Source organism: Camponotus vicinus, unplaced genomic scaffold (genome assembly GCF_025532165.1).
Source record: "Camponotus vicinus isolate PSW18456_S1 unplaced genomic scaffold, iyCamVici1.0 SCAF_1, whole genome shotgun sequence".
Classification (NCBI taxonomy): domain Eukaryota; kingdom Metazoa; phylum Arthropoda; class Insecta; order Hymenoptera; family Formicidae; genus Camponotus; species Camponotus vicinus.
Window position 1 is genome coordinate 31,590,210 of NW_028141945.1, and position 27,386 is coordinate 31,617,595.

Below are 27,386 nucleotides of genomic sequence, written 5' to 3' on the forward strand. Positions count from 1 at the left end.
TATTAAAATAAACATATTATTCTCGGTTTTTTAACTTCCTTGATAATGATTTATTCTAAATTATAATATAACGTATATATAATATATAAAACAATTCACGTTTTATATATTATAAAATTTTAAATTATTTATTGTTTAAAGGACTGTGAGTAATTAACATAACAATCAATTATACAATAAATAATTATTTAGTAATTTAAAATACTTCCTATTATTTAATATTTCGCGTATATATATATATATATATATATATATATATATATATATATATATATATATAAATGTATTTATATTATAACCGATAAATTATCATGCAATTAATTAATTGCTTTGCAAAATTATACGACAGCCTTCGAATATATATTTTAAGATATGTAGTTATGTTATTCTAATATTTAATACAATATGTTTCTAATTTTTTTCACAAAATTTATGTATATATTTTGCTTTTACAAATATTATCTACAAATATTAATATAATATTTTTTTATATAAAAGAAAAAAGTATCCATTTTATTATTTTATAATTATATTTTATTATTTTATATTAATACAAGAAATAATACTAATTATATTTTTCATATTTTTTCTATTTTTACATGTTATTTAGAACTCCTAGTTAACTCTAACTTTAATTATCTTATATGTGTGTAGAATTAATAATCTAATAAAAGTTTGAAGAAATATAAATAATGTAATGAATTATAATATGATATGAATGAATTAATATAATGTGAAACACATCACATTATAAGGATCTTTCTTTTAATACACAACAAAAATTTATTGATATTTTTTTATCTTTAGATTACTATTCTTTTAACTGTAAATAAAACTTATTAGTTCTCACTTCATGTACAACTTAAGTATGATAATATAATGAATTCTAGATTATATAAATATATAAAGAAAGAAAAACACAAAGAAAAATTATTTCATGAAACTGTAATTTGAACTCGTATCTTTTTTAAAAAGAGAATTGCCGGATTTTGGATTGGGTACGCGAAACCCATCGGCATCGATTTGATATTTAGGTATCGCATTAGAGAATTTCGAAGAGTTCACTGATGCTGAGGCACATCTGTAAACAAAAAATAAATGCATTAAGAAAATGTTTAATAAAGAATCGCATTATTCAGATCTTTTAATATTTTTCGTTCGTAATAATAATATAATATTAATAATTATATTATATATTATATTATTATATTATATTATATTATATTAATTATTATATTATATAATAATAATTATTGAAAAATATAAATAAATAGCTTAATATGTGTTTTTTGTATTTACTCTGTACTTGACAAATGTATACGAGTAGAATTGGAATCTATCGGTGCGTTCATTTTGCAGAATACAGATTGCTGATTATTTTGCATTTTGCATGTATTTTGCATTTGTAATAACTTTTTGCGGGCTTTTTCTGTCTCGTTCTTAAGATTTATATATCTTTCTCTTAATATTTTAAAATTACGTTGAACTTGAGGCATATGACTTTTTAATTTCTCACATTTTTCTTCCTTAAAAGATATCATGACACAATTATTAGAATCGTTATTAAAAAAATAAGATCAAAGAGAAATATAGATAATATAACTATAAGAAATATATAATATAAATATATATGTGCGTGTGTGTGTATATTTGTATATTATATATTTATATTATTTAAGATATTATTTAATATATATATATATATATATATATATATATATATATATATATATATATATATATGCGTGCATATGTGTGTATGCATGCGTGCATGTGTGTATGTATGATATTTATATAAGAAATGTATATACATGTATATGTGTATGTGTGTGTGTGTGTGTGTGTGTTTTTGTGTATGATAAGAAATTGCATGAGAAGCATAAAAAAATAAAATAGATGATATACAATTTCGTGAAAGCGTTGCATTATTATCTTCATCTGATCAGTTCGCAAATTATCTGCTTTTGATAGCATGTCCCAAATTTCGTTGACAGGCTCAAAAAACGAGATCGTTGTAGGCATCAGATCTTTTAACGGTATATATGCGGGGCTGATATATTGACATCGTAGACACTGCCTTTCCACTGTAACAGAAATTAAATTAAATTAATCATGGATATTAAATTCTGTGTATGTGTGATACCGTTTCTTCGCATGATTTTATTATTTACCTTGTTGCACACATTTCTGGCAGAAAATGTGGCCGCACTGTGTAATGTTGTATGGCCGATGTCCTCTGTATATCGGGATGAAGCATTTGTTGCAAATGAATAAATCCATATTGAAATGTAGATAAAAAGTATCTATGTATAACGACGTATAACTGTGCAACTTAAAACACTATTATTATCTTTTTCAGGACTTAAGCGAAATAGCAAGTGCCGCGTACTTTATTTAATGGCGTCAAGAAATGAATTGAAATTAGTCAACATTCGCGCTACTTCTAGTGCTACCAACATCGACAGATTTCCTAATCGGAAAAAATCAAGAATGTACTTTTAGAATCGATTACGATTTGTATGAATATATCACTCAGAAAAAGTGACAAATTATCAGAATACGAATAAAGATTTAAGGGGAAATTTTAAAAATAGATAAAATTTTAATCGCCGTAACCGCATTTAAATCTTGGCATAAAAGCAGAAAACAGAAAAGAAGAAGCCAATTAGAACTCGCGTTAGTAATCAGTTTTTACTTTTTATAGAAAAGTTCTCTACCATATTGCAAAATTCGCAATAATTATTAAGTTATAGGCAAAAATGTCTCAGAGTATAAGAAGCGGTAGACAGATCGCTTCTCATGCGCTGAGACATTTTTGCCTATAACTTAATAATTATTGCGAATTTTGCAATATGGTAGAGAACTTTTCTTCTCAATTTGATCCAATCTACCACTACTTTTCGTTTGGTCACTCAAGAATCGGACACCCTGTATATTATAAAATACAGGCGAAAATTAACATAGAGTAATGTAGGGCAATAATGCAGGCCGGTGTTCATAGAGTTTTTATATTTAAGATTATCTTAAGTATGACCTTAGATCAAGTTTTAAGATTCCGTTCAGCTAATGAAATGGTTGTATAACATTTTCAATCTTTATTTAAGATGATTTTAAATATAAGAATGGATTATGAATACTGTCCGTAGTTACTGATAAGGTCACCCATGCCGGACAGGTCGAAGGGGAAGAGTCAGACTAAGAGAGATACAATAATTATATAAAAACATTTTTTAAATAAAATATTTTTTAATAAATAAAAGAGACAGCGATCGAGAGAATGAAGAAAAGGGGGCTTCAATGATTTAAACATTTTTAAGAATGCCTGACAGCAAATGGCTATAGAAGATATTCCGGTAAACATCACAAGAAGAAAGAAACGCGACGAGACCCTACAATCTTAGGCCAACGAAATGTGACAGTTTATAACAACCCGAGAACTCGAAGAGGAGGCTGCATTAGATAAGAATGCATGGTAATAAATGACCTTTTTAGGGTATATTTAGACAAATTTGTATAGCGCATAAGCATATGTATAAAAAAATTGATTGATCCATAAGCATATCCATAAGGAGAATAAATTAATCCATTTCCTTATGCTTATATTTAGACAAATTTGTCTGGATAGGCCTTTAATGTGAATTAAAATATCTCTGGAAAATTTGAATTTTCAGCGCCAATTTATTTCTAGTATCCTGCCATCTAGTATCGTCACGTGCTATCGTCTATCCATGCCCTGGCGCAGCAGTCGCGCGAGCTGCCACGTAATGTTGTGTGTGCTGTTTCTCCGTTCTCGGGTTGCTGCAATTATATCGTCCTGTAGGATTGCGTGGAGATAAGCGAGGTAATGCGCGAGTCTGCGTCCATCCGTTTCTAATTTCGAACGACCCGCGTTGTTGTAAAGGTAAGGAGCATTCGGTTATTCCAGCCATTCCGTTCTGCATTTTAACCTTTTGTCACACTGACAATGCGCTTTGACGACTCAAATGTCAACCTGCTAGAATTCATATTTTCTTCCTGGATTAATAAATATGATAATTGCCCTAGAGTAAGCTCGATGTAGCTCTGATCCTCTCATTTTCTTTTCATTCTGTCTAATTTTTAATCTGTAATTTCTTATTCAGTATAGTCTATGAGTTACTTTGCGTAGACCCATAATTTGATAGTATCGTAAGATTCTTACTGCTACTGGCAATAGTCATGCTTAATTAATGTTTGATGATTTACAATCATTTGTTGATTTACATCATTTGTTGATTTACAAAAAGAATTCAAGCAGAATCTCTAAGCACTTTTTTATTATATACCTTAAATTTATCTTGAATATGAAGATAGATTTTAAATGAAATAATTTATAAATTTTAATATAGAAAACATATTTCTGTTTAAACATATGTTATCCTAATTTATTAAATAATAAGTTTTATTTGCAGTGTGACTGTTAAAGTAACAAAATGTCACAATCAAGTGGTTACCAATATCCAGTATATACAGAGCCCAATTCCTTGAAGAATGATCCATCGCCGATAGTAAATGGCCAAAATTCTGCTTCTCAACAAAATGGTATGCAGTCTCCCCAGTTCAATCTAACTGGTAAGTTTTTATAAAGAAAAGGGAATAGAATAGCATGTATGAGCAAAGAAATTCTTTATATCTTAAGTATAATGTATATATAACTTTTCCAATAGCATCTAGGTTTTTATACATTTAACACTTTATAATATAAAAACTGAGATAACATAATCAATAAATCTTTTGCTTCTTTGAAATAATGATTAACAAATTGGTTGTTAATAAACAATTTTGTGAATTCCATATCTTAATATATAGTTTGTATAATATCTAGTTAAATATATAAATAAAATTTTATTTTAAGAAAGATAATAAATTTACATAAAATTCTATAAAGCAGTTGTTATAATCAATTATATCTTATTTAAATAATAATGATTATTAATTGAAGTTTTAAAAATATTACTTGATTCTTGTTTAGAAAATTTATTAAAATTGAGATAACTAAACGTATTTGTAGGTACACCATCATCGCAATCGTCGCGTGACCCGTCCAGGGAGACTTCCAGAGACCCATCGCCAACTCAATATCTTCATAATCAATATCGGCCTCAGTTGCCTCGACCACCAATGCCACCAATAAATGGACCTCCAAGCTCCAGTGCTTTGCCTTCGCTACCTAGGACGACACAATTGTATAATCCTGTAAATCCTTATGGGATTTCTAGCCAATATGCTACTAGTGCTCATTCAAATGCTGCAGTCAGTACACCTTCGACTGCCTTTGTATCCCAACCTAATCAGGAAGTTCAGTATAGAAACACAATTCCTTCGAATCAAATGCCTTTACTAGCCAAAAACTTGTCATCAGGCTCTGCTCCTTCAACGTTCACAAATACTACCGAACCGGAGCTTGCTAAAGTAAACCAAAGTTATCAATGGACAACTAATCCCCTTCCTAATGCTGCACAGGGGACCACAGGTATTTCTGGAACATCCAGTAACATTGATAAGACTAGTCAAGTCTCTACAGATCAAACTACAGGAGTTCAAACATCTTTTACTGGAATAAATAAAACCTTGGCGCATGGTCAATGTGATCCTACTTTTCCATCTTCAGCCAATGTTAATCTACCTCCTTCGAATACCCCTCAACATTTGAATCAAATCAGGCACATACAACAAGATCCAGCGATTTCCAATATACAGTCTCCAAGAACTCAGAATATTCAAGCATCACAACCGACAACCGGTGTTTCCGAAAGCTTAAGTAATCCTCAACTCAAATATAGCAGTCAACAGAATCTATTCAGTCCAACGTCAACACCATTGAATTCTAGCACACCAAACTTATTCCTCGGTTCACAAGGCCATAATATAGATTCATGGAATCCTCAAAATTATAGTCCTCAAACATTGAAACCACAGCAGAATTTACTTACTGGTTACATGGATTCTACGGGATTGGGAAATACTTCTCAAGGTCAGAATATACATCAAAATTTACCTGGCCAAAGAAGATATCCACAACAAGACACTGCCAATACGATGCTACCTCCAAGAACGACCGCACCGCCTTTGGGAGCTAATCAATTACATGGTGCGAGACCGCCGCTACCAGGAATGCCGCCTCTTCCGGGGCAACAGCCGGTAATGGAACTTAAGAAGATATAATATATTGTAACATTTAATATTAAAATTAAGTTTTATTTCATTAATAGTTTTCTATGTGAAGTTGTGTAATTTTATAATATTAATGGTTCTATTTATATTTTTAGTATGATACTCGTTCACAACATCCCGGTCCGATGACAAACGTTCCATTAGATTCGTTAAATAGAAGATATCCTAATATATATCCTGACCAATTAAATCAATTAAATAATCAGATGGGCAATCTAAACGTTACACAAAGTAGCTACAACAAATTATGGGTATTTATTTTTATTTTTTTTATCAAAATATTTTACTGTTTGTTACGTATATGGAATGTAGCATATAAATGTGTTACTTTAACATATTATTAATATTTTTCAGGGGATGGAAGCGGTAGATCTTTTACAATGCAGAAATATACTGCCACCTGAAAAAGTTGAGCCACCAAAGATCAGATTGCATCAGGAAGTCTTGGATAATGTAAATTGTAATCCTGAGTAAGTTTTTTCTTTTTAGAAATTGTAAACTCTGATATTAAATGTCAATGAAGGAATTAAATGAGAATGATAGAACACAATTTTTTCATGTTATGTGTAGTGCATTAATTATTTCATTTGAACGGTTCGGTTGCTAGATCGGATCATCAGCAAAATGATATTTGTTATAATATTGATAAGTAAATGAATTGCTTCTCTGCAATCCTAATAGCATTTATAAAAACACATTTCGAACATTTGAATATTAACAATGCTTCTCTCCAGAATTTTCCTTCTCATAGCTGAAATCATGAGGAGATGTCTTTGTTTCATCATAGAGTTTCATTATAAAATGAAAAATTGCACTTTGCTTTTCGCACTTGGCTCTCATTTAGTCCGTTTCACATATTTATTGATATTTTTTCCTTTTCTCTATTTTTTTATCTAAGATATGGAGATTTTATTAAAAGAATGCATATATTTAATATATAAAGAAAATTAAACAATGAATTTTTAGAATGTTTATTGTTACTGAAACTGTGTTTTAGGATGTAAATAATCATTCTTAATGTATCAAATAATTACAGCATATTCAGGTGTACACTGACAAAAGTCCCGGAATCGAACTCGCTTCTTCAAAAATCAAGATTGCCATTTGGCGTACTAATACATCCTTTTAGAGACCTAAACGTAAGTAATATAGGTGAAAAAATTTTCATAATTTAAATTATACAGGAACCTAGATTATGTGAAATATATTTTATAATTCTTAAAAATATTTTTTGTGAAAATAAATTTAATAATGTGAAATTTGTTATTTGTCCCAGCAGCATTTGGCAGTGATACAGTGCAATACAATCGTACGCTGTCGAGCTTGCAGAACATATATCAACCCATTTGTATATTTTGTCGATTCGAGAAGATGGAAATGCAATCTTTGTTTCAGACTTAATGAACGTAATAAACATACTGAAGTTGTTTACATTATTGCTTAATATTACATGACGATTAAATATATTTACATCTTGTTGCAGTTCCTGAAGAATTTCAATTTGATCCTGTGACGAAATCATATGGTGATCCAGCGCGACGACCAGAAGTCAGAACTGGCACGATAGAGTTTATCGCGCCAAGCGAATATATGGTTAGTGATTTTATTTTTCTATTTTCGATTACATATATGTACTAACTAAAATATAAATAACCAGCTTTCAAATATTTACATATTATTTATAATTATAAAATTTGTATGCATAAGAAATTTGCTTTCTTCGATTTAATTTTAATGGATACCGCGTATTTTCCAGGTCCGTCCACCTCAACCTGCTGTTTATCTTTTTGTCATGGATGTTTCTCGCCTCGCAGTGGAAAGTGGCTATTTGCAGATTGTTTGCAACACCATCACCGAAGAATTATCACGTCTCCCCGGCGACAGCCGCACCCAAGTCGGTTTTCTCGCTGTCGACTCTGCTTTACATTTCTTCAGCATGCCTGATAATGTATCGCAGCCGCACGAGATGATCATGCTAGATATCGATGACGTATTCCTGCCATGTCCAGAGAACCTAATTGTAAATCTGAAAGAACGCGAGGAGCTCATTCGTGATCTTCTCGCCCAGCTATCTGTCAAGTTTTGTGGTACTCACGATACTAACAGCGCTCTCGGCGCTGCTCTTCAAGCTGCCCTAAAACTTCTTTCCGCTACTGGAGGACGCGTCACTGTTTTCCAAACGTGTCTGCCTAATCTTGGTCCAGGAGCCTTACAGCCCCGAGAAGACCCCAATACTAGGGCGAACAAAGATGTGCCGCATCTTAATCCAGCAACAGATTTTTATAAAAGATTTGCTCTGGATTGCAGTGGACAACAGATTGCGATTGATTTGTTCTTATTGAATAGTCAATACAGCGATCTGGCAACTTTATGTAAATAAAGTTATTTATTGGATATTATTCTAATAAAACAATAAATTTTGCAATAAAATAGTAACTGCAAATAATTAATCATTGCGATTTTGTAAATCTTTTTTTCTATAAATTTAATCGTACGATTTAAAAAATAATAGGTTGTCCATTAAGTCTTATCAGATATATTTTGAGAAATAAGAAATTTTGATTTTCTATAATTGGAAAAATTTCTTTCTTTACATAAATTAGTAAATAGTTCAATTTGAAAATGTATTGCTTATTGTCAATCTTTATTTACGTTACTGACAAATATTTATAACATTAATCTTTTTTTATTATATTCTGCAGCATGTATGTCAAAGTTTACTGGTGGCTGCATTTACCATCTGCCACTGTTTCGAGCGTCAAAGTTGCAGAATAGTGAGACATTGGAGAGATTGTTTCGCCGTTATTTGACCAGAAAGATCGGCTTCGAGGCGGTAATGCGGCTTCGCTGTACCCGTGGTCTCAGCATCCATGCTTTTCACGGCAGTTTCTTCGTTCGATCAACCGATCTCCTCTGTTTACCAAACATTAATCCGGATGCTGGTTTCGGCATGCAAATCTCTATTGATGAGAATCTCTCCGACGTGCAAAATGTATGCTTCCAAGCGTCTCTTCTCTATACTTCGAGCAAAGGTAATAATATCTTTTGGAGAAATTTTTTCTCACATTTCATATATATTTTGTATATTTATATTTAAAGGTGAACGAAGGATTAGAGTACATACCCTGTGCTTGCCAGTTGTGGCAAGTCTATCGGATGTCCTGTATTCTGCAGATCAGCAATGCATAGTGGGCTTGTTATCAAAAATGGGTTAGTCAATCTTTTATTTAATTTTATTTTAATTTCATAGCGTTTTGAATTATAAATTCTTAAAATATAATCCGTAAAACAAAAATTTAATAATAATACATACATAATAAAACATTTCTAGTTCCTGTAATTATACATAAAATTTAAAAAAGCATTTATTTAAATATTTATAGCTGTCGATCGATCGCTTCAGTCGTCTTTATCAGATGCTAGAGATGCATTAATAAATGTTGCTATCGATGTCTTGTCTGCGTTTCGGCTATCACAATCTTCCGGCAGCGGAGGACTTATCGCACCAGGAAGTTTAAAATTGCTGCCATTATATATTATCGCGTTGTTGAAAAGTGTAAGTTATTAATGATCTAAAAAATACACCATAGTTTATATTTAGACACGTTCATTATGGTTCGTATTTTTGTTATGAATTTACAGATAGCGTTCAGATCCGGTACGAGTACACGTTTGGATGATCGTGTATTCGCCATGTTTCAATTGAAGACATTGCCATTAGCACAACTAATACAGGTGGTCTTTCCCGATTTGTATCCTATTCACGCGCTCGATGACCGCAAATCAAAGGACATTGATGGCAAAGTGTGTCCGCAGCCGCCGCGACTTCATTTATCCGCAGAAAAACTCGATAGCCGAGGCGCCTTTCTTATGGATGCTGGTGACAGAATCTTCATCTATATTGGCAAAAATATTAACCCAATATTTTGTTCGAATGTACTCGGAGTTTCCGCATTCGTGTCTATCCCGGAAGAAATGGTGAGCGTTTTATAATTTTTATCAACTGCATTTAAAAAGATTGTAATTTATGAATTATAAAAATTTATGATAGAATTCAAGATAGAAATCCAATTCATCATTTAAATTTACTTTGCAGTACGAATTACCAGAGTTGGATACAGTAGAAAGCGAACGGTTGCGAAATTTTATATTTAGCTTGCAAGAAGAAAAGCCGTATTACGTATCTGTACAAATTATCAGGTAATTATATTGTTTCTAATTGATAACAAAAGAAGTAGTACACATTGCAAGTTATTAAACATATATAATTATCTTCAATCTATGTATCTTTTGAATCATCTATATTTTGATTTATATATTATATTTATAATGCAATTTTTTTTAATTATTTTTTAGGGACGACAGTCATTTTAGGACACTATTCATCGAACGATTGATAGAAGATCGATTTGAATCCGCTCTTAGTTATTACGAGTTCTTGCAACATCTCAAAACGCAAGTGAAGGAGTGACCAAACTAAGGAAATTCTTGGGTGAGATTAATTTGTGGAAGTGTTAGTTAATCGAATCCATGAATCACATGGAATCAAAAAAAATTGTGCGACGATAAAGTTGTGTGATTCATCACAATTCATCGATTTTGGGTGTCATTTGGGATATATTTGGGACATATCACATGATTCAAGATCTATTTATGCCATCTACTTATGCAGCAGTGATAGCCTTATTGAAAGACACTGACGCATTTAAATATGATAGATTGTAATTGTTATTATTATAATTATTATTATTATTACATATATAATTCTTTATCATCAATAACTTCAATTTACATTCTAATTGCGCCACTTGGGTTAAGCAGTTTCTCTATGCTTTAACTCATATATATCCAGTAAATGGTATCCAATTTTTATGATTCGTGTTACATCTATACAGCAATTTTATTTCAACAAAATTTTTATTTTTTCAATAAGAAAGTTTTCTTTCTCACTAACGGTATATAATTTTCAATAACGGTAATTCGTTGAATAATATCAATAATGACAAATATAAATCTGTTTAATAAGATATGTTTGTATAGAATTTTTTTTAATTATATATGTTTTTAAATGTTCTTTCTTTCTCGTTCGTCAAATTATCGTTATTGTCGTAAATTAATACGCAAGTGTTCTTATCTTAAATACCACACACATGTACACACACATCTTCAAAAAATCGTAAAAAATATTATTTACAAATGATTATACAAATATTATTTATAAATAATTATACGCAATAGAAATGGTATTAAATATGTGCAATTTTGCATTTTTAATATAAGTAGTAAAATAAAACGAAAGTGTGTGTACTTGCAAGACGTGTGTCGCCAAATGAAAATATTTAATGGTGATAAACAATGTACTTTTTGCAATTTAATCACCTATAGGCAATAAAACGAACAAGAGGATAGTAACGACTCATAAAATATTATATTATCGGTTGCTGTATGTCATTCTTCAGATAATGACAGGTTGTTAATCACATTGTAAGATTAGACATTGCAACAAGCATAGTCGCGACGACAATTTCAAACAATCGATAAACGTTACGATTAAAGGATATTGCAATTGAATTATGTAATTGAATAGGAGGAGGTGCGGAGAATAATTTCACGTGAATGTAAAGTACTGATACGTGATCGTCGAAGCGGATATAAAAGACTCGCCTATAAAGACTTTATAAGAAATAAATAATGATGAATGAATATATAGAGTGCTGGCGAGTGTTATAGTAAATAAAAAAAAAATGAATATTGTAAAATATAATCATGCTGTTCGTACTGTATCGCGCTGCCAAACAAGTTTCCTGGCATTGGTTTCTTTTTGTCATCATATTTTACGATTTGCTAGAAGCAAAAATAGCATGACAATTTAGTCTATTATTTAATAAAACATTTATATATACATACATAGATATATACATATATATAGATATGCATACACACACACATACACATACATACATACATAAATTACACATATTATACGGGAAATTATTGTACATCTTTTAACGAGCCTTGTCCGTGTACCACCCAATTTTTTATAAATCACCAACTGTATATTACGAAAAAAAATGCTTCAATTTTTAGTCCGCTATTTTTATTTTTTTATCGATATATCGAAAAATCTCCTAATTTATCCCAACACACATATACGTCACTATTATTTTAATCTTGATGTATAAAATATATCGCGCGTGTGTGTATAAAAAGCTACTCGCTATTACAATAATAGATGCAAATTTGTATCGTTCGAGAGAGGATATAGATAACATCTCGATATATATACCGTACAACTATCCTCCCCCTCCCTCTCTATCCTACACTCGCACCGAATCACCGATATCGGCGTCGGCGCCGACGTCGGGGGCGACGACGGCGTCGGCGTCGGCGCTTGGCGTTCAGCGCTCCGCGAGGCGTCGGCCGTTTGACTACGTTATCAGTAGTGGTGCCGTCGTCCGCGTGAGCAGGTGAAGGCCTTCGTTATAGTAGCTGCTCGGCGACCTAGGTAAGCCTTGTTTTGACTGGATCCTCCCCTCCCCCCCTCTTCCTCCTTCTCCCTTCTTTTTTTTCGAGTTCCGCATCGACCGGGCCAGGCTGCGATTTTTTCATCCACCTTCCTTCCGCGCATCCTTCGCGGGCGGCGGCGACAGCCGCTCGTCGGTCGTGGGGGGCTGATAAAACGCAAAATGGAAATTTCAGCGGGATTCAAATAGAACGCCACTGTGCGAATAAGGGAGGGAGCGGGGGAGGGAAGAATGAGGCTCGTGAGGGAAGCAGTTGTGACGTCTTATGTTTAATAAATCTAATATTTCGGGAATGCAATCGCCCCGCCACTCTCGATTTAACGTTTTCCGCCGATAATCTGCGATGACGCGTCGATTGTTTTGCTCTTTCCTAGCTCGGCTGGAATATCCTCCTCTCCCTCTCGTTACGATCTCGCGACACAAACGCCGAATTAATTCGGCGAAACATGGAGGCGATAGTGTAATTACTGTACGCGCGCGCGGAATGATTTATGTAAAATAATAAAAGATGCGAATGCATTTATGAATTATGGAGAGGTTTAAGAAGAAGAAACTCTCATATTATTTATATATATATTTATTCGCATCAAATGATTTATATATCGACTAAAGACGAGTTAAAAAATTAATTATAAAACTCGATGGCATTTGCTTAAAAAAAAAAAAAAAAAAAATGGTACGATTCAAGTGGGTATCGGATATAAACTTTGTAAACAAATACGTGATCGAGATGGGGTTCGTACGTTGGCGGAAGGTTAATTGGTCAGCTCCGGGTGGAACTATGTTTAGTAACAATTCTCTACGAGATGGGATTCCTCTATTTTTATCTTCTTATCGTCGCCTTTCGCGTGTATCGCGGGTGAATTCCCTTCGTTTTTTCCTTTCGTAATAACGCGATAGCCATCGTCCAACGCGCGGCCTTTTCCGGCTTATTATCATTAACGGTATATTGTACTTTATTGAAAAATGTTGCTTCAAAGCTCTCGCCTTCTGTTCCGATAACGCGAATTTCTCGCCGTTGATTCGCACGATTGATCTAACTGCGTCGCAACGACGCGATAATTGTCGTCGACACTTGGCGACGTTTCTCCTTTTTTGTTTGCCATGTTCGTCCTAGCCGAGTGTGTGCGCGGGATAGCAAATATTTGTACGTGTCGCGCGCGTTGCTCACTTTCTCGATGCAACACGTATCCTGAGGTCCGCGAGGAAACCACATAACGAGAAACTGTGTACTTAGATATTACGCCGAAATTCCCATAAATTCGCACGTATGTTTATTCCCTGAAAGACGCGCGTACAAGATTTTTTCTTTTCATTTTAAAAGTGTAAAATGAAAAAAAACTAATATGCGTGTGTATTTTGATTCTCTCCGTTAATGAGAGAGATAATTGCTGGTCATTATTATATAATTTATAATTGTAATTAATTATATAATTTATAATTGTAATTAATTTCAGCCACTTCTCTCTGCTTATATATATATATATATATATATATATATATATATATATATATATATATATATTCTAACTTAAAAATACTGGGTTTATCCGATTCAACGAAACTCGACATTTTTGTTTTCTATCAATCCCATTTACGTTGAATTATCTACTTGGCGCGGCTGAATTGTATTCGTGATTAAAATTAATATCCGAGAAACTTAGCTCGAACGATTTTCGCCAGCTTGTAATTTCGAGCTCGCGAAAATAACAATGGTCACGACAGTTCAGCCACGTGCTGGAGCGGGTCAAAAGTTCACACTAGCTGTGACGGGGATATGACGCTGATACACACCGACGCGTGCATTTGACAGGTATATACGTCGAAATGTAAATTTGAGATTATCGATGTATATGCACTGCCGAATGTCGCGCCCTGTATCCGCGTCATGTATGCCGTGCCATGCCGTTGTCGGTCGAAAAGATCGATACGCATCGCGCAAACCCTCTTAAAATATGCTCGCATCCTTGTGCGTAAAGTGCGACACGCAGGCCCCGAATTTGTCAAAAGAAAGCTCGATCGATTCAACTTTGGGGCGCGGGCGTAGGAACATCTTTCATCCGATATTAACCCTCGTCTCGTCGCGCGAGGGGAAGAAATTTCAGTCGAATCCCAAACCGGGATCTCTATATCCCTCTCTCTCTCTCTCTATCTGTTTTCATGTTACAGAAGGTCTTCACCCTGAAAATGGGAACGTAAAGGATGCCGCACATCAGGGCGGTTGATATTCTCCCTAAAGCCCATCATATACCTTGGCCCGTCAACTAATTGGGCAATGACCAATGAGCACGCTTGGGATAAGTACAAACTAACATAACGATCGGAAGGCGATCAGATCGCTTTCGCAAGTCATCGATCTTACATTATTTAGCGATCGATAGGATGGTATCGCGAGGGCAATCGAGAGTGTCGCCTAGTCGTATATTAACGGATTAATGTAACGCTCATTGCATTCGCAAGCGAAGACAATCGTAGCTGATTAACTAGTTACTAAATTAATATAAATATATAGAATATATATGTAAAACAAAGCATATATATATATATGCATACAAATATATAATAACGAGCTATAGATCGAAAATCACAATCTCTATTATTTGTTGAGCATCGACTATTGTATGTTGTTTAATTATTGATCGCCGGATCGATCACAAGTACATATATCGATACACGAGTACCTTGCACATATGATAACTAAGTCCAGTTGTTAGAACGTCAGAAAACGCAGAAATCTAAAAGATTTATGCTCGAGATATTTAGACACTTTGCATTGGAAGATTTAATGTCGTGAAGAATTTAAAAGTCTAGCGGTGGATAAGAAATTCACATACATATATAAGTCTAAGCACTCGAGCTGTCCCACGTCCAGACGTCCGACGATAAAAGAGTCGGATAAGCTTAATTAATCCAAACGTCCGTATGAAGGATTACGAATTTATGTGAAGTTAAAAATATAAAAAATATTTAAAAAAAAAAGACATGCAGTAGAGTTTACAATACATACATACACACATACAAATACACATACGTATCTTTAAGAAATCAAAGTCTCGAATGATAAAACGGTCGACAAAGCTTTAGCGATCAAACGATACAACGTAGTGTAGGACGAAAATAAAGATATCTCAGACTCTACGAGAAATGGAATCGCATATAAAAATGCGTAAGCAATGATTAGCGTCTAATTCGAATCGCGAAACTCTCAAAAACAATGAATCTTGAGGTGGAGTTGATCGCGGGGGTCATCAAAGGCGGTTCACCCCCCGCACATCTACCGGCACCGAGACTCATCAAGATATTCATCGCCAGCGAAAGAGATGGTAAATTTTCCCAAAATTTCAAAATTTCAATAAATTTTGCTCGCGTATGAAGCGTACGAATCCAATATAAAATCTATTACAGGGTGTCCCTACTTAAATTTTGTAAAAAAATTTTCTGAAAGTTCCAGGTATTTTTATATAAAATTCCAAAGAATATTTTAAAGATTTTTTATGCAATTTGACTTTCTTATCAACGAATTGCCGACTTATAGATAATTAAAGAGAGAATTTTTTTTTAATCCTTTAAGTTATTTAAAAAATTTCCAATAAAATTTCATGAGAATTTCCTTCCTGATTTTTTTTTAGAAAAGATATCCCTGAGAATTTCAATCAAATGAAAAATATTTCTGAGAATTCCCATGCTTTTTTAGAAGTAAATACTTTGTATTAGATAAATATATCGTATTGAATAAGATTCAGGGTCTCAATAATTTTGCAATAATGTTACCACGTAAACGCGACGCAAAACCGGTATAAAGCTCTCCCGGTAGAGAAAACCTCTCAATAACATGAAATTAAATTCGCTCGACATTTCTGCCGACTACAGACTTTACGGAAGAGCGCAAACAGCTGCTGGAGGTGGTCGGTCCGGAACTGCAATCAATTTACGATGATATGGGAATCGAGGTCAGTAAGCGAATTCATTTATTTTAACGATCGTGTGTTCGTTGACCGCTTGCGAAAGCGCTCGCCTTGCGCAGGTGCTTCTGGTGGATATGCAATACGGAACCGGTGATAACCCGGATACCAATCCACGTCTGGCGGAATTCTTCTTGGAGGAGATAAACGCGTCCCACCGACATTCCCGGGGATGCTTCCTCCTGGTAAGAAACATTTGGCGTCATTATCGATCGGCACTCCGTCACCACATTTATTTTTCATTACCGCGTAGAATTAGAAATTGTATGCGCATATCCTGCCAAATATCCTAATGGAATACTCCGGTTATACTGCATCTACTACAGTGCTACACGAAAATATTCATTGATCATATCTCATTCTCAGATGATATTTCTCTCTCTCATTTTATCTCGCGTATATCTCCTTCTCTTTTCTTGCATTTTCTTCTCTTACATCTGCTCGAAATGCAGAGGAATAACTTTGTCCATTTGTCATCCTTTCAGCTGTTGACGGGAACAAATTATAGCGTAGGGTGGATACCAACGGAATTGAAAGAAGCTACCTTCCAAACGCTCCTCGCACACTACGCTCTTCTTAAAGATTATTACGAGCACAACGGGCACTCTTACGTGTTGAATGCTAATAGGTAACGCTTGATGTTTAGAATTGTCCTTCCCTTTTTCACCTACTCTTGAATCATTACCAAGTTACGTGTGAACAGCGTGCAAACCGCTCAGCGAGAATGGCAAAAGGATCAAGAGCCGGGCCTACGGCGAGCGCTAAGGACCGCCGCGGAATGTGCGATCCTGGAGCAACCAGACAATCAAGAGTTGAGGTGTATCTTGAAGAGTACGGTGGAACGACAGTTGGAATACGGCCTAAGTGAGTAACAGTTTAAATTTTTCATCAATCAGTCACATATATTATCAAAATCACACATTTATCAAGTCTCTAAAATGTAAGAATAGACACGCGACAAGATCCGTAAGAGTGATTGATATTCTGGCATATGTTACATACATGTCATATCTTCGCAAGATCGATATATAAATAACGCAATATGGATCAGGTTACCGTCACTGCTCCCGCTGTCAATATTTGATCGGCTCTCATACGGTGACACGTTGTCGGTGTGGCATGACATATTTCAGGATTGCTTCGATCTGCTATAATGGCGGATTTCGTCGAGCTTTCTTCTCTAAAAATAGGAGATGTGCTGATCTTTTGGGTCAAGCATAAAGTGCGCCGCTTAAATTACTCTCCGTCAAACGCGCGACGACTATTTTGCATCGCACGTCATAACAAGAGGCTTTTATACGTAAAAGCTGAAAATTGAGCCATTTTCTGCTTCGTTTAATGTCGCGTTAATTCGTTTTTTAGTCAGGAATTTAATTGCTGCTCGAAACGAGTTATTTTTAGCCATCTCGTTAGTTTAAAGGAGATTTAGTTTCTGAATCCAGTCCAATCTCGTATCAATTACTATTAATTGATCAAAATTTTGGCCATATAAAAATTATTTATTTTTGAACGCTTGATGAATGTGGCTAGAATACGAACGTTTGAAATTTTAAAAGATTTCTCTTATTACTATAGGTATATTTCGTTACAACAGACATACACATACACATATATATAAGAATACTAATAATTTATCGACGGTATATCATCGTTGGAGCATTCCTATCAGGTCTAGACCAGCAAGGTTTGGGAATAATGGCTGTGATTCGCGAATGGACGGGCAACGACGCTCCGAAATGTACACCTGCTGCCGAGAAGCTCAAAGATCGCGTTCAGGCCACTCTGCCTCATGACAATGTCCTGCATTTACACGTGGAATATCGTAATGGCAGTATCGATGCCGACTACGACGTTCACGATGAGTATCTTGGAAAGCTTCGAGAACTGATACTGGACAGATTGCAGCAGCTGGTGAACGCATCCGTAGAAGCTGATCCGGAAATCAAAAGTCGTAAGAAGATGGTTCAGGAAGTCTACGCCGAGAGTATGGCGCATTTCGCCCTTCTTCGAGAATTACCGTTGGCCAACGAAAGTGACGAAGTTGTGGAGCGAGTGAAAAAGCTTATCCTTGCAGGTACAATAACTTTACGTTTGCAAGATGACAATATAATTGCGTAAGAGAATGAAAAAACGGACTATATATATATGCATGCTCGTACATTTCTAGGCAAGGAGCATAAGCATGGGCCTATTCTGATCTATGGACCCAAGTCCTCTGGTAAATCCTCCATTCTCGCGCGCGTCTACCAAAACTCGCCTGACTGGCTTTCAGCGCCAACACTCCGCATCGTCCGACTGTGCACTGCAACACCTCGATCCGCTTACAGCCTGGAACTCCTCCGTATTCTTTGTCAACATGTTGGTTTTCTTTCCGGTGACAACGATGGTAATCTACCACGCGACGCCTCCTTTGATCCGCTCTACCTCAATAATTGGTTCAACCTCATCATGCGCCGCATAGAGGAGCATCCTCTTCCGGATCAATTAATTATTCTTCTCGACGACCTTCATCGCTTCCATCCACTCGAGTGCGATATTGTCGCCGCCTTGTCCTGGTTACCGCTCGCTCTTCCCGCAGGCGTCCATTTCGTCGCTACTTCCGCGCTTCCACCTGAAGGAATGCGTCTCACGCCGCTTCAAAAGGATCGTTTGCGCAGCGCTGACATTCTTATTGATTTATCTGGCTGCATATCTGCAATACCACGCGTCGACGTGGCTTTGGAGCACTTGGAGGAGCTTGTTGGACTTGACGCTGCTAATCGAATTGCTTCGATTCTCGCTTGCACTGAATACGGTTTATCGGAGACAGAAATACTCGAATTGATCATGCCTACTGGAGGAGAAGGACCCTTGCTTCTAGAGGAGAGTCAATTCAACTTTGCGACTTGGTGCTTGGTCAGAAGAACATTTGCACCGTGGCTCAAGGTAAGTCTTATAATAAATATAATAGATTAGTCTCGACACAGATGATCGCTTTTAATTTCATTTTAACATTTCCATATTACTTCTCATACATTTTTATTTTACAAAATATTCTAGGTACGAGTGATGAGCGGACGATTAATGTTCTCCTGGCGCAATCAATTTCGCGAAGTCGCTCTCAGAAAGTATCTTTCGAATCAAGATGACTCTCGCAGCTATCACGCGGAACTGGCCAGTCTCTTCTTCTCCGAGGATGCCGATGATAGCTCCGACAAATCGCCAAAGAATCCAGCCTCTCCCGTTGCCAAAGAAACCCCATTTCAAAGCGCGCCGCAAACGAAGGATATTACATATACTCTTCGACATGTTGAAGAAGCGTGGCTGCACCTTTTGCAAGCTTCCGACGTTGATAAGCTGAAGAAACTCGCCGTTTGCGCGTTCGATTTTCTTCTTGCGGCTGTTCAAATGATCTCTGTAAGCTATCTTCGATGCGTCCTTGAACACGCTAGGCGGTATCTCCTTGAACGCGACTTGGAACTTGTATATTATGCTGTGAGGAAATCCAGCGATGTCCTTACCAGGGATCCGCTTCAGCTTGCCGCTCAGCTCATTTGCTGGTTAAGGCCGGTCGCTGAAGACGGCGGTGACCTCGTGAGTCTTTTTTACCTTCTAATAATAAAATAAAAAAATGATATCAATCCACAAAAAAGCTTATTCTACCACTTCATTAAGGTTAGTAGAATGGTTATGGCGGCTATGGCTTGGTGCGATGGTTATACCGCTCCTTTACTCGTACCCTTGAACGGATGGCTACAACCACCTCTGCCACTGCAGATTCGAGCAATTACGTGTCCTCAAGGGGTCAAGTTGATCGAAGCGGCACCATCAGGTCAACATGTCATCGTTGTACCATCGCAAGGAGATGCTCAATTATGGCACGTAATGTCGAGTCAGCTCGTTCATACTTTCAAAGGTAAAGACAGAAATCTCATTTGATATAAATTAATGAATTATTTAAATTGGTTTTTATTTTATTTCGAATTTCAGAGATGTTTCCATCATAATCTTTCATAAAAATATTAATTAATATATTTTTCTTCTTCCAGGACATTCCAGTCCAATCTCGTGTTTAGCCGTTACTCATCAATCACAGTATCTGCTAACCGGCTCCGAAGACACTTCTATTATTGTCTGGGATATGAAAGAGCTTATCATGAAACGTCGAATTTGCGAGCATATCGCACCAGTTCTCACTTTAACCACGGCCCTTAATAACTCTGTTATTGTGAGTGGTGGTGAAGATTCCAGAATTATTGCCACCAGCTTGCTCACTGGCGAGGTTCTAATGAAAGTTGATCATCATCGTGGTCCTGTCACTACTATTCGCGTTGATTCAGCGGGGGAAGTCTTGGTTTCAGGATCAGTCGACGGAACTGTGTGTCTTTGGTCTTTGGAAAGCTTCAGTCTTCTCAATAGCATTATTCTTCCTTCTCCGGTGGTCATGTTAGACGTGTCCGCAGATTCAGTTTTTCTCCTAGCCGCTTGTGAAGATCAGAAGCTCTATCTGAGATCTTTGGCAACAGGCACGGAGATTCACACGCTTAGAGGACATCAGGGACCAGTTAAAAGTCTCTGCTTGGCAAAAGATTGTAGAAGAGCTATCGCTGGCGGTACCGAAGGCAGAGTCTCCGTGTTCGATATGCATAGCGGAAAATTGATTAGAACCTTGCCTGCTAATCCATCGGCAAGCGTCACTTCGGTTAAGGTGATTAAACGCAAAATTACAATCACTTTTTTTCTCATTTATGCCAGTTTCACTGTTTTCTGATTTTGTTCAATCTCTATAGCATTTCTACTTTTGTTTCTCGCAGGTAACTGAGAAAGATGATTTTCTGATAACTGGTGGAGGAGGTCGGGTGACTTATTGGAGCTTCCGCGGTGAAGAACCACCGCCGAAACCGCAAAAACCTGGAAAACAGGATTCTTTACAACCTCATACCGCGCCGATATCCTGCTTGGATATTTCCAGGGATGGCGCAATGGCAGTCACCGGTGGTGTCGATTCTTTGGTTAATTTATGGCAGCTAAATACTCATGAATTGTTGTCCACACTGGAAGGGCATATCGCCAGTATTACTTGCATTGCATTTTCCGCGTCAGGACTTTTTGTCGCATCTGGTATATGTTTTTATATTTTATAAAATGATTTCTTTTTTTTATGATTAAAATTTTGCTGTTAATATGTGTAATTGTATTAAATAAAAAATAAAAAAATTCTTTAGGATCTGAGGACAAGACAGTGCGCGTGTGGGGTTTGACACTGGGGCTTGTCGTAGCTACGTTCAGGCATCAGGCACCAGTGACCGCTGTCACCGCTATGCTGGATGGAAGGAGGGTGGTCAGTTCAGATCGAGCTGGCGTTATCAGGGTATGGGCAGCAGATAGTGGTACACTGATCCAATCTGTTTGCGGACCTGGACGATGTTTTGCTGTCGCGTCCGATATGAGGTAAGACAAAAGCAGATCTGTATGATCCTCTATGCTGAAATATTCTTTATCTTGCTTTTCTATCTATATTTATTCCTTACATTTTTATCAGCATAATTAATTGTTAATAATTAATTGTTTTGAATCATTGTTTGAATTTTACTTGAACTTTAATCGCTTTTTCGTAATATCAATTTAATTAATTCGCTACTTCAGATATGCGGTATGCGGATCTGGCGATAATCAGGTGCGCATACTCAGTCTGGGAGCCGGTCCCGAAGAAAAGCATCAAGTATCGCACTCGCAAGATATCACATGTTTGGTAGCAACGCCCGATTCTCAGTACCTGATCACTGGATCTCGCGACATGAGCCTAAAAGTGTGGCAATTGGTTGGCGGTAAACTTTCTCAGGTGTTGGTTGGCCATACCGACCATGTAACTTGCGTTGCAGTCGCGGTGCTTGACAAGTCCATAGTGGTATCCGGCTCCAGGGACGCCAACTTGATCGTCTGGGACATCAACACCGGAGCCGATTTGCATACTCTCACAGGCCACCTGGGTTACGTGACTTGCGTACGTCTCTCCGGCGACGGCACTCTAGCTGCTTCCGGGAGCGAGGACAAGAGCCTCATCGTCTGGGATACGAAGAAGGGCACTCCTCTCAGTTCCATCATGCTACATGTACCGGTTTTGGGGGTTGAAATGTCCACCGATTGTTCCAGGATGGCAGTGCATTTATTAGAACACAAATGCATGCCTATTCTATGTCTGCACAATACTCCTGCACAATATGTCAAGCTGCCGTTGTATGTAGCGCCACGAGATTTGAGACCATCAGGACCGAAACGACCTGCTAGAAGATTACTGAAGAAGGAGGTATCCTTAGATACTTATACCTGGCAACGAAAGTATGGGCATCTTACGTCAGGTATTTAATCATTTTGATTATTAATTATTAATCATTTTGATATAATTTTAAAACATCGCTCAAGAGAATCGTGTAATCAAATTAAAAAAAAAATAAGATACGAATTTAATTTATATAACAATTTTACATTTATTTTTAGATATCAGAGTCTCGAATATCGAGAAACGTCGTTTTAGCGTGAGTGCGTCTATGGAAGAAATCAGCAAAGCAGGTTTAGCCGGTTCTCAACCTGGTTTAGGTCCCGAACAGGCCGCTTTAGCGCAATCTCAACATTTTGATCAATTGGAGGCGCTTTGGAACAAGCAATCGCCGCCGCCAAGACCACGTGGCCTAGCCCGAACACTAACGAAGCAAAGTTCGCTCCAGGCTACCCGAATATCCGATTCCGAAGAAGAAGGTAAACGTGAAGACACGTAACATTTTTATTTGCCAATTTATTCGAGCGAAAAACTGATTTATGTAAGAATATACGAAAATTAAATTAAGAGTGATAAAATATTATATGTTGCAGATATATCTGATTAAATGGCAGAATACTTTCTATCGACAATTTTCGCGATTGATTGTCGAATATATTTAAGTTACAAAATGTCCTTCCGTGTCATTCGATGCAATAAATAAAGATATTCCCAGAGATAACAGACTAGCAACAAAATACAAGAATTGTTTCATATGTACATATATTATCGCACTTTTTAATTCCATAATAGTTTACCAATATACCTGATACTTCGTTAATATTTTATTTTATTATATTTATTACTTCAAATAAAATTGTAATAATAAAATAATATCAATATTGTATGTATACAATATAAAAAAGTATCAGTTATATTATGTCATTTACAAAAATGTCAATTATTTATTCCGATAATTCGGTTCTCGTCTTCATGTGTGCGCAATTTGATAATATTTTGCGATAATTTTCCATGCTTTCGGCGCCATGAAATCTTCGGGAGGATCTTCCCCATTTTTGGCCAAAGCTAACGTAAAAGAAAATAAATATTTTTATAAATCTTGTGGAGTTATGTATGAAAGCTACATGAATGAAATTAATATCAAAATTATTTGAGTTAATAGATAATTTAAATAAGAAAGATATAGATATATACCGCGCATTTTAGTGCCGGAGATAAAAATAAAATCTTGCTGCCGTTCAGCTTCGAAGAAAGACATTTTTTTCGCTTTAGTGTCGTAGGCGGCTACCCTAAAAGGGATAATTTCAAGATTTTGCAAGCCTGGTGCCATTGAAAGGACGCGTGCGCCATGAGTGGCATCATAAAGATTACCATCCGATGTAATGGATTTATCAGGATGCGGCACCCCGGCGGGATCTCTACCAACGATATAGAAATTTGCTCCTGCGACCTTACGAGCTTTGGCATGCCATTGCACCTAAAAGATGAAATTAGATAAATAATTTAGCGTTTTCTAAATACATTAGTAAGTTTACATATATCAGAGATATTGAACGCGTAAAAGAAATATCGTTTAACAAAATATTGAAAAAAATATACTGACTTCGGTAGGACCGGCGTAACACATAGGACTCGGAAAAATAGCGAGAATAGTATCCTTGTGCAAAATATCTTCCTCGAGGACAGCCTGATGCTGTTGTATTCTAATCGATAAAGGAACATCGTCGTCTTTAGTCCATCCACCTAGAGGATGCAGGAGAAGAACTGGTTTCTTGAAGCCACGCTCTTCGATAAGGTATTTTCTAGTGTCCTGAAATGCAACAAGATTATCTATGCAAAAGTGATAAACGAACATTTCCGTTTACACGGAGACGATTTTGTTATTTCGTACAGAAAGAGTCAACATCCACCAACCTGCATCAACAACGCATGTCCATTGTGTATCGGATTTCGCAATTGGAAAGCAAAAACCGCGTCGGCGCCAATCTCCTGACACCTGATCCTGATCTCGTTAGGCGTTAGTCTGTAATGATCCAGACCATCGTTCCACCGAATTCTTTCAACCACTTCCAAGTCACCGCCAACCAACCAGTCGCCGGATTCCCGAATTATTCGGACGTACGGATGTCTAGGATCGTTTGTACCGAATTGCCGACAGCAACGTTCTTCTTTACGGTGATGGTAAAATTCCGGATTGCGTAATATTGCAAGATCCTTACCTTGATATCTGAGAACGAGCGCATTTGCATCGAAATAGCGTTCTTTATCGACGGTACTTATGGCAAGAACAATGGATATTGATTGATTGATTTGAACCCCGTTTTCATATAGACAATTGAAATGTTGCGTCTGTATAAGAAAAAAAAAACGGTAATTTGATTTCTTATATTAATTTTCGTAACATCTATTAATTTAAGATATAACTATTATATGTAAGACATAGCTATTATATAGGATAGGTTTAAACTTACTTGAAGATATTCATGCTCCCTCATAAATCCTTTTAAAGGTGTCGCCCATCCTTCAGCGAGAACTTGGACCCATTGCACATCTATCTCTCCGATCTCCAAGGCTGGAAGAGTTCTCATTTCCTTTCGGACATCCTCTAATCTATCCTCCTTCACGAATAGCTCCTGAAAAGGTTGTTTAGACTCGCCCAATTTTGGTATAACATGTTTGCGCTGGAGAAAGTCGATGACGAGATCGGTGGATTGTTGAACGGTGGCGTTCTCTGTGTTGACGATGAGATCAGGCGTGACCGGCACATCGTAATTCTGATCGATACCGGTGAAACCCTTTATGATACCCTGGCGCGCCTTCTTATAAAGCCCCTTGACGTCGCGGGACTCGCATACCTGAAGAGAAGCCTCGACAAATACCTCGAAGAAGGGCAGATCGGCATTTCTGTGAATCTCGCGTGCCATTTTCCGATCCTCCGCGAATGGCGATACGAAGCTGCAGAGGGTGATAATGCCAGCGTCCGCGAAGAGTTTCGCGACTTCGGCGACACGACGCACATTCTCTTCGCGGTCCTCTTTGCTGAAGCCGAGATTACTATTCAGACCGGTGCGTATGTTGTCGCCATCCAAGCTGTACGCAGGAATTCCCTTTTGTTCGAGAAATAATCATTGAATTTTAATATATTGCTAAATGGAGCGATTAAATTAAATTATAAAATAAATGTGTATATGATTAAAGAGAGAGATCGTGAGCTTTCAGAAATGAATGATCTCTGCTTACCATATACACGTTTATCTATTTTAGAATTTTTTAATAAATCACCAGTTGTGTGTACGATGAAGTAATAGCATAAGCAACATACTTGAGAAACGAGATATTCTTCAAGTCGAAAAGAAACGGAAGTCTTTCCGGCACCGGAAAGCCCTGTCATCCAAATTGTACACCCACAAAATCCTCGGACAGAGCCGATTGCTTGTCCTCGTTTCGCTCTAGACACATGATGCACCTGTGACGATACGTTAGTTGCCGTTGCCTGCGCCTGTGATCCAATACACTTTTATTTTTATTCGTATTAATTTTTACTCCTCTTTTTATGAAGATTATCGAGACTCATCGATGCATTATACTTTTTTCATTGCAGTAATTTTATTTTATATTATCTCACCTCTTTCGGAGAATCCGAAATTTCCAAAACTGATCGCGTAAAGATTCCCATATTTTTCCGGATAGACACTTCGTTTATTTTCTTATTTATCTCTCTTTTTGCTTAAATAGTTAATAGTATAATTATACTCTCTTCCTGTATGGCAATTAACGAATTAGCGTGAGACACAACACGACATTTGAAGCATGCGACAGACCGTAGAAAACTGATCTCTTATACAAAACGTAAACTACATACTAAAAGCGAGAAAGTATGAAGAAAGTCGCTTTCATTATACATTGACAGAAATCTTAAGCACACATGCATTAATTATATATATATGAATATTAATTTTTATGTAGTAACTTTGATAATTCCATTTTTCACATAAAATAATGTCATTTACTCCAAAATATGTTACATAATGGATTTTACGTCGAAGAAAACGTTTATACGAGTTCGGTGAAATGTGTTTGAAAAGAACTATAGTGAGAGATGTGACCCAAATTTGATTTTATCTGAGTATACGTGTCCGATTGCTACAGATAAGCGATATCAACATTTCTGTCTGATCAAATTAGGTCATTATTAGCGACCTTGATATCACATTTGCATTTATTATCTCACATAGATGTTGTTTACGAATTTTTGAATCTTTCCTAAGATATTACGATTAATATTAATTATTATCATTTCTTGTAAATATATACTTCAAATATTTTTATTTCTTTTACTCATAATATGTAATGCTTTCTAATTTGAATGAAGAAGTGAAAAATTAATCGATCGATTAAGATTCTAATTAAAATGATTTTTGATAAACAAATTTTTCCGCGTTTTACACATTT

General features: G+C 36.1%; 4 protein-coding genes across 8 annotated transcripts; 2 read left to right on the forward strand and 2 right to left on the reverse strand.

Moving 5' to 3' along the window:
• Positions 1 to 764: 764 nt before the first annotated feature.
• On the reverse strand, positions 765 to 2,431 carry LOC145960694 (E3 ubiquitin-protein ligase RNF212B-like). Of its 3 annotated transcripts, none has more exons than XM_083080331.1 (4): positions 2,172 to 2,431; positions 1,906 to 2,084; positions 1,300 to 1,526; positions 765 to 1,081 (listed from the first exon to the last, which is right to left on the reverse strand). In XM_083080331.1, the coding sequence occupies exons 1-4, from the start codon at positions 2,278 to 2,280 to the stop codon at positions 931 to 933; spliced, it is 666 nt and encodes a 221-aa protein (XP_082936457.1). In that variant the 5' UTR covers positions 2,281 to 2,431; the 3' UTR covers positions 765 to 930. The 3 variants fall into 3 exon arrangements, with proteins under 3 accessions (XP_082936457.1, XP_082936476.1, XP_082936467.1); XM_083080341.1 differs by having other exon boundaries at positions 965 to 1,081; positions 1,307 to 1,526; XM_083080350.1 differs by lacking the exon at positions 1,300 to 1,526 and having other exon boundaries at positions 962 to 1,081.
• Positions 2,432 to 3,715: 1,284 nt separating this feature from the next.
• Sec24ab (Protein transport protein Sec24AB) lies at positions 3,716 to 12,278 on the forward strand. 2 transcript variants are annotated; one of them, XM_083080292.1, is made up of 15 exons: positions 3,716 to 3,901; positions 4,431 to 4,590; positions 5,030 to 6,159; positions 6,288 to 6,443; positions 6,547 to 6,662; positions 7,229 to 7,331; positions 7,469 to 7,598; positions 7,676 to 7,785; positions 7,949 to 8,564; positions 8,895 to 9,224; positions 9,292 to 9,402; positions 9,576 to 9,748; positions 9,835 to 10,170; positions 10,289 to 10,392; positions 10,549 to 12,278. In XM_083080292.1, the coding sequence occupies exons 2-15, from the start codon at positions 4,452 to 4,454 to the stop codon at positions 10,661 to 10,663; spliced, it is 3,669 nt and encodes a 1,222-aa protein (XP_082936418.1). In that variant the 5' UTR covers positions 3,716 to 3,901; positions 4,431 to 4,451; the 3' UTR covers positions 10,664 to 12,278. The 2 variants fall into 2 exon arrangements, with proteins under 2 accessions (XP_082936418.1, XP_082936425.1); XM_083080299.1 differs by having other exon boundaries at positions 3,717 to 3,901; positions 7,472 to 7,598.
• Positions 12,279 to 12,601: 323 nt separating this feature from the next.
• LOC145960662 (protein qui-1) lies at positions 12,602 to 23,655 on the forward strand. The gene is made up of 16 exons (XM_083080279.1): positions 12,602 to 12,697; positions 14,886 to 16,039; positions 16,587 to 16,666; positions 16,741 to 16,863; positions 17,164 to 17,306; positions 17,382 to 17,542; positions 18,348 to 18,752; positions 18,846 to 19,603; positions 19,718 to 20,251; positions 20,333 to 20,573; positions 20,707 to 21,365; positions 21,472 to 21,778; positions 21,883 to 22,108; positions 22,304 to 23,016; positions 23,156 to 23,413; positions 23,528 to 23,655. Exons 2-16 carry the CDS (start codon positions 15,931 to 15,933, stop codon positions 23,539 to 23,541), a joined length of 4,731 nt encoding a protein of 1,576 aa, XP_082936405.1. The 5' UTR covers positions 12,602 to 12,697; positions 14,886 to 15,930; the 3' UTR covers positions 23,542 to 23,655.
• LOC145960686 (bifunctional 3'-phosphoadenosine 5'-phosphosulfate synthase-like) lies at positions 23,154 to 26,863 on the reverse strand. Of its 2 annotated transcripts, none has more exons than XM_083080308.1 (7): positions 26,560 to 26,863; positions 26,257 to 26,448; positions 25,406 to 26,041; positions 24,849 to 25,283; positions 24,538 to 24,744; positions 24,129 to 24,411; positions 23,154 to 23,999 (listed from the first exon to the last, which is right to left on the reverse strand). In XM_083080308.1, the coding sequence occupies exons 1-7, from the start codon at positions 26,608 to 26,610 to the stop codon at positions 23,905 to 23,907; spliced, it is 1,899 nt and encodes a 632-aa protein (XP_082936434.1). In that variant the 5' UTR covers positions 26,611 to 26,863; the 3' UTR covers positions 23,154 to 23,904. The 2 variants fall into 2 exon arrangements, with proteins under 2 accessions (XP_082936434.1, XP_082936444.1); XM_083080318.1 differs by having other exon boundaries at positions 23,156 to 23,999; positions 26,257 to 26,433; positions 26,560 to 26,861.
• Positions 26,864 to 27,386: the final 523 nt, after the last annotated feature.